This window comes from Chelonia mydas, chromosome 18 (assembly GCF_015237465.2).
Source record: "Chelonia mydas isolate rCheMyd1 chromosome 18, rCheMyd1.pri.v2, whole genome shotgun sequence".
NCBI lineage: Eukaryota > Metazoa > Chordata > Testudines > Cheloniidae > Chelonia > Chelonia mydas.
The window spans coordinates 11,006,025-11,013,402 of record NC_051258.2 but is presented as its reverse complement, the minus strand read 5'-3'; the positions used below and the strand labels follow the sequence as shown (position 1 = coordinate 11,013,402).

Genomic DNA, 7,378 nt, shown 5'->3' with positions numbered 1-7,378 from the left:
ACTAGGGATCACGATGAGCTTCCCGTCAAGGAGGACAATGTTTTTCTAGACCAGACAACCTTAAACATGCAAACCTCCCCCAGGCATTTCAGCTGGGACTCCCTGTGGCACTTAGCAAAGAAGGTGAAAGCTTCCTTAGAATAGGTATGCAAAAGGGCCTCATGTCAGTGTCACTTGCTTGTAAAGTGCATCATCCCCTTCTAGTGGCTGGCCCACATAGAGAATAACAACCTACTACTGCTGCCAGCTAATGGAGTTACCCCTTTATCTCAAGTGATAGAGGCAAATGCTTTAGTGCTATAAGGCCAGGGTTCAACCCCCAGTGAGGGATGTTGCATCAGCCATGCTGTGTTCTCTTGGACTCCCCCAGCTGCTTTTCTTAGGTAAATGCTTTTTGTTTTTCTTTTTTGTTTGTTTGTTTGTTTTTCTTTTTATAAAATCCCTTTTTATCTTTCTTCAGACAACCTCTCAGAACACGCATGGTAACCATTAACCAGCCATCAGATGAATCTGAATAGTTCATATTTATTTGACCAAATGTAAATCATGGCAACACTTTGCCTTCAGGAATGATGAATTAGGAAGAAAATCAGAGTGGAGGTTTGAAACACATTCACTAAATGATGAAAACCAATGTATTTTCAGCATCCATGACACAATGAGGACTGTTCTGTGAAAGTATTTTCATACACTTGGCACATCAACAAGACAAATGGAACAGATAACTGCTTTGATAAGTTAATACCATGGTACAAACAAGGTAGCAATGGTCACGTATGGTGGGGGGATGGCCCGGGAGGAACTCATTCAGTCCAGCGTCCGCAGGGGAGTTAGTGGAGCTGGAGCAGTTTGAGCTGAACATCTCAATGAAAGGCAATGGGTCCTCTAGGTCCTGAAAATCTTAGTCCTGCCAAGGAAACAAAAGGAATAAGTGACAGAAAGGAGGTCAGCCAGGTTTCACTAACAGGAACTAACTGACTTTACTATTCTAGGGCCCGGTTCTGCTCACTTACCCTGCTCCAGGGGGTCTCTCTGGATTTACACCAGCGTCATTGGGGAGCTGGCGAAAGCCTCTCTTGGCTGGCTTCTCTGAGGCAGGACAAAGTGCACACAGCTGATTTGGAGAAGGCAGGGGAGGGGCGGGTAAAGCCCTGGGGGTGTAAGATTAATAAACCAAATGTGCAGGTGGTGCCAGGGACGTCTGTGGAGTTGCACCAAGGTGAAGTTGGTCCCTTGGGTCTGAGAGGAGGAGGGATGGCAAGTGTCATATGTACCTTTTCCTTCAATTCGAGCTCTTAACTCTTCCTCCTCTATGTACTCATACCTCCACCCCCCACACACACACAGTCTCATGCCGCTTCTCTCTTACCATAGCGAATAGTTAGCATCCCAGTCCGCTCAGGGATCCAATTCTGTCCAGCTTGACACCAAAACAACCCCTGGACAGGCCCTTTTTGCTTCTGCCTCGGTATCTCCTGGATGAGCCCAGAAGATCACTGAAGAGCCTCTGGAAAGTACTGTCACTGATGGGGACCCCCTCGGGCTGGTCCCTGGAGTTTCGGGCCCATTGGAGCACAGAGTCCTGTTGGTCAAAGGCATCTGTTGGGATCATGTCTTCTTGCTCCTGGTCCATCTCCTCAGAAGCCAGGGGATGCTCCAGATCCTCATCTAACAATCTGGACAGGCTCTGAAAGACAGGGGGGAGAGTGGGGGAGGTATTGAGGTTCAGACACTCCTTCAATTATTGTCATGTAAACCTATGTCAATGCTCATCTCAAACGAACCCATTTTAAGCTTGACTTGGATAGAAAAATGTGCTAAAATCTCAACAAAGTAATGACAATGATCTCTGGTCTTCATTGTCCTCCACTAACAACTCTTGTTTTATGTTGGACACCGGCTCTCAGATGCCTTCGGGCTATAGGCTTCTGCTATGATCTCAGTTAGACATGGACCAGAAAAGTGAGGGATGTAAAAGGAGTCTCTCCTAAAGCTGGGAGCCTGGTGTCTGGGATGATAAACGAAGAGGCTTGGAGGGGCTAAAGGAATAGTAAGCAAAGGATGGTGCTAATGGAACAGGTGGAGAGAGGCTAGGCTGATGCTGGAAGGATTAGCTCTGAGGAGGTTGGAGGGTTACATGGTATATAGGGATGTTGGACTGACGGTGAGATAATTAGAAGATACTCTTTCTACCGGGGATACTTAAAATGCTTTTTATTAACAGCGTAGGATCCCTTCTCTCCTTCTCTTTCCTGGGTTTATCAAGCGGGTGACTGAATCCTCTGCAGTTCTGTTGAGAGACGATTCCCCTCCTTGTTAATAGCATGCAGCCAAAACCGGATACTTTGGCTAGAGACAGAGGCAGGTTAGGAACTCGAGGGATGAGCTTGCCAGTGCCCAGGGCAGGGCTACAGGGGGGAGGACATCCATACTCTGGGTAAGAAAATGCAGCTTCTTTTTCTCTGAAATTTAATGACTTCACCCAATCCCAGACTGACCTGAAATTTTGCAGTCTCCCTCCTACCCCGGGGAACAAACAACACTTGACCTCCCATTATCTAAAGTCAATCGAGAGAGAAGTCAGGCAAGGAATAGCTTTGGTTTTGCTCAGTTAAGTAACCCATGTCTGCCAGCTTCATGACCCCGATGCTCTTGAGTACCTTCCAGCAGCCAGGGAGGGCTAAGAAGAGCCGTATCTAATCTGAATCTTTGGAGCCGGTAACTCCAAGTTTCAACGAATCATCGGCCACATGATGTTGAAATGAGCAGCTGCTCTCTTACCTGTAAACTGGAGAGAGGTTTGGCCCTTGCCTGGTCCTGGCTGAGGAGAAGCAGCAGCAGAAATCCACAGCAGAAAATAAGCTTTGGGTTCATCTTTGTGTTGTGTTGTCTCCCGCAGTGATGGGGCGTCTCTGGCTCCTCTTCCCCTTGAGTCTCTCCTGTTGCAATGTCACTCTGTGTCTCTCGCTACCAGCCTTTATACCTTCCCCCAACCCCTCCCAGGGCCACCTCTGAGCTCCTGCCACAGCCAGGATTGGTTTAAGAGGTTCTAATCAGCTTTCATTAGCCCAAGGGGAGGAGGGAGTTTAACTCTTTTTGGCTGGGAATAAGAGGAGCACGTTTTGCGCTCCTTGAGCTGTGTGGCAGCATCCTGTAGTTGTTGATCTGCAGCCTGCTCTTCTGATGCCACCTGTACGTCCGTTTTCTTCGCTCAGTGTGATCATTAAACCTTATGCTTGCTTTTCTTTGCCTCTGTAGAAAAATAATCAAGAGAGAAATATGGAAAGAAGTAGGATCTGCAATGCACCCCCCGCCCATACACATGGCTATTCTGTCATTGCAGAAGAGCACATGCTGGGGGATCTGGGGGTCTCAAAAACATGTACGCTATAGAAGAGTGTATTATTTTAATTACATTGGTACCTGATGACAGGAGGGAAAAGCGGGGTGGGTTTGGAGAGTGCAAGGGCATTCCAAGTCCTGCAAATATGACAAATTGCCTCAGAAAGTTGCTTTTCTTGACATTTAGATTCTTACTGGTTTGGGTGACAAGCAGTGAATTTAGAACCTGATTTAAATGCCGAGAGAATTCCCTAGTGTGCAGCATACGCTCTTCTCCCCTGGTCCGTGGGGAGCACTTCCCTATCGTGAAGCTGGCACTGCCAGAAGCATTAACAGGAAATAGTGGTTCTGGCCCTAGCCATATCATAGCTGCCCCTACGCGGGGAGGGTGAAAGTTGGGGGATACCTGGCTCTCAGCTTTGGGTAGCTGTGAGGGCCAGACACAGTCTGGTCTGGGTGTTGGCTTAAGTCCAGTGAATTAAAGTGGTTGTGTATTTGCCACCCGTTTACCAGCACGCTCAGTGCGGGTGAGCTCCCTTTGCTCCATGGCTCTGGGCATTTCTCTTCCAGAGGCCAGGCCAAGGCCCAAGGTGAGTGAGAGCGCTGCCTGCATGAGGACTGCCTAAATCCTTTGGCTTTGGCCCATGGTGGTGACCCTTTCTTACACATACTGGGGCAAGATCAAGTCCTTCCAGGCTGCAGCAGAGAAGCCCAGAGAAGCCCTCACCAATGAGGGGCATGAGCTCAGTGGGTCCTGGAGGCATCATGTGGCCAGCGGGAGCAGGGTTTGCCCCCTCCCCCATGCAAGGGGAGTGGCCCTTCAAACATGTCAGGAGAGCAGCAGGGTTATGGGGTGGACTGTCAACATCCCAGCCACTCCATTACACCCTGGCACCCAGTGACAGCAGGGCTCGTGTTACGGCTTCTCCACCCAGCCCTGTCCACACACCCCACTGGTGAGCAAGGGAATGGGAGCCCCACAGGCATAAAGTCTTATAGATTAACCATTGTCTCCGTATTAATGCCAGGTGAGTTCATCCTGAGAATATGCAACATCATAATCAGTAATAAGAGAACTCTGGTGGTGGTTCCCCTTATTGGGAGTGTTTCTATGAACTTAGTTACATGAACTTCTTGCAGCACTCAGACATCAGTCTAGGGGAACAGCTATGTGGAGATGGTGTGACGCTAGGGTGACCAAATGTCCCGATTTTATAGGGACAGGTCCGATATTTGGGGCTTTTTCTTATATCGGCCCTTATTACCCCCCACCCCCTGTCCCGATTTTTCACACTTGCTGTCTGGTCACCCTATGTGATGCCATGGAGTCTCCATCTAAACTTTGAAGATGGATTGGATTCTTTGTTACAGTTTGAGATGTGGGGGTAGTAGGTGCTCAGATACCATGGTGCTGTGAAGGCATTTTGATAAACCACCACAATCCCATGCCAATCGCATTTCCTGGAGTGCTTTCCACCTACTTTCAACCCCCACATTAACCATTTTATCTGATCAGAGAAAGAAGAGCAATTTAATCAGCCACTTCCCCACTCTTGGGGCCTGAAATTTGGGCCCACTGAAGGCAATACGAATTTCCCTGGAAGAGGAAGAATACATCTTGATCTCACACAAAGCTCTCTTCCCCACATGTTGTGCAGAGCGTTTGGCCATTAAACTGAAGTCTTGTGGAGAAAATGGAAATGATGAGCCATCTGGCTTTTTATTAGGCATAATTTCATCAAGATTGAGATTCGCATTGGCGCTGGATGTTTGAAAGGAATTTCTCTGTGTGTGCGTGTGAATGTATTCAGCGCTTTCCCCATTTTATTCCTCTGTGAAATCAATTTAAAACACAATGCTTAAAGGCCTATCTGGAAATGGGTATTCTAAGGAGAAGGGTTATAAGCATCCCCTTATGACAGAGGGGGAAGATGAATGTTATTAGATCTCTGGCTGTATCAACAACACAACAGACCACATTTAATCTGGGCCCTATTGAGAAGAGAAATCATTAAAGCCACAGCATTTGCACTAGCAAATGGCACAAGAACGTTTTCCCTTCTGGAGGATTTGAGGTGGGATCTGAGCACCTTCATTAAACAAATATATAAAGATGTCATTTCTCCTGCTTATAACCTGGTTCTCATTTGCCAGGGGGAGGAGGAGGAGGGGTTGAAAATTGGTCCTATGTCTGTGTATATCTGTAGGAGATCACAATGTCTAATTGTCGTCAAAATAACGGTGACTGTCCTGTGGTTTCGAGTCATGCTTCAGATCTGAATCCTTAGCAGCATCTCTGTATTCTGAGTTCTACAGGGGATCGGGGTAGTTTTTTGTTTGCCCCTCTCACTTAGGTGGGGAAGGGGATTGCTCCGTTAGCTTTCCATCCCCTTTCACTAGCACGAGTGTAACATACGCACCAAGCTGGGAGATGGGTGGGGATGTAGAAAGAAAAGGGTGTAAAGAAGCAGCACCTCCCATTTATCTTTCATCTCCTCCTTACACCATCCTGGTGGCTGCTTTTCCTGCCCCAGCCCCATATTCCCATTCATCATGTCAGTTACACTGACTTACTGTTGTGTAACTGACACTGCAATTTACCATTAGCTCTGAATTCGCTCTCTGGCATCCAGTCCTGGGGAGGGATGAAGCAGCAGCCCTGTGGAACAGCAGAACAGCCGGGGGTTCAGATGCATGATGTACTTGGCTAAAAACAAGGGGTAACGCAACCCAAGAGCTGTCCTATCCAACTGGAGTTTTGCAATCTGCTGCCAGAGGAGGGTGCCGTTCACAGGGGGGAGAGGATGTTTAGCAGTTTAGGGCCATGGCAGCATGAGACAAAATCTGTTGTGAGTTTGGACTCCAGAGTGAGCAGCTGTCTGTCTGTCTCTCTATTACAGCAAAGGGGGTTGTGGAAGTACTACCTTCACCACTGCCCACTCTTCCTCTCCCGGAGACACTCCAAGAGGTCAGACACTCCCAGAGCCGTCTGCTCTGCTCTTCTTGTCACTAGTGTCCTAAGAAAGGACCAGACCCTATGGGAATTTGAGGCAACCTTTCAGTCAGAAAGGAATCCATGTGGCTTCGAAGTCACAGCCCCCTCGATCTTTGGAAGGAGATGAAAACGCTAGACATGTAGCACTGAATTAATGCTGCTAGCGTGGCAGGAGGCTTTCAGCATAACTTTCTGTGGTGGCTCTAGGACTCAAGAGCAGGTAAATACAGGTCAGAAATATCCTTGGAGTAGATGAATGGATGGACCAGGGTTAGGGTATGAGCCTTCGAACTTGGGAGTCCTGGGTTCATGTCTCTGCTGTGCCATAGACCTCTTGTGACCTTGGGCAAGTCCCTTAACCTCTCTGTGCCTCCATTCCCCATCTGTGAAATGGGGATATTCGCACTGCCCTGCCTTACAGCAGTGTTGTGAGGATAAATACACTAAAGACTATGAGGCACTCCAATACTGTGGTGACTGGGGCCAGCTATTTACCTTAGATACATTGGCGCTGGACTCCTAATCTTCGTGTGACAGAGAATGCAATACCAGTACCTGACCTCCTTTGGCATAGACCACACCCACCACAATTCGATAGACAGGCATTGCTGGCCAAGTCAGAGGCTCCCATCTGTCTTTCCCAGGGCAAGATGGTGGTAATGGAAAGTTTGGCAGGTCTGGAGTAGTTCCAGATTCCTCTTCACCCCCTGTCCCCACCTGTTGGTGAGTGTTGCTTTGTGCTTTTGAACTTGCATGCGGCTGCACAGCACTTCACAGGCATTCAGGCCAGAAGGTACCATCGTCATGGGCTAGTCTGATCTTCTGCACAACAACACAGGCCAGAGAATGGCACCCAGACTTGTGTGTTGAAGCAGAGCATGTCCCTGAGAAAGACGTCCGATTCGGATCTAAAAATTCTGCATGGAGAGTTCACCACCTCCCTTGGGAATTTGTTCCTATGGTTAATTACCCTCCCTGTCACAAATTAGCATCTTAGATCCTGTTTGAACGTTGCTGACTTCAGCTTCCTGCCGTTGTACC

General features: G+C 48.2%; 1 protein-coding gene across 1 annotated transcript; it reads right to left on the bottom strand.

The window, feature by feature from the left end:
* Positions 1-309: 309 nt before the first annotated feature.
* LOC102945022 (C-type natriuretic peptide 1) lies at positions 310-3,233 on the bottom strand. The gene is made up of 3 exons (XM_007053692.4): positions 2,782-3,233; positions 1,370-1,687; positions 310-907 (listed from the first exon to the last, which is right to left on the bottom strand). Exons 1-2 carry the CDS (start codon positions 2,872-2,874, stop codon positions 1,382-1,384), a joined length of 399 nt encoding a protein of 132 aa, XP_007053754.1. The 5' UTR covers positions 2,875-3,233; the 3' UTR covers positions 310-907; positions 1,370-1,381.
* Positions 3,234-7,378: the final 4,145 nt, after the last annotated feature.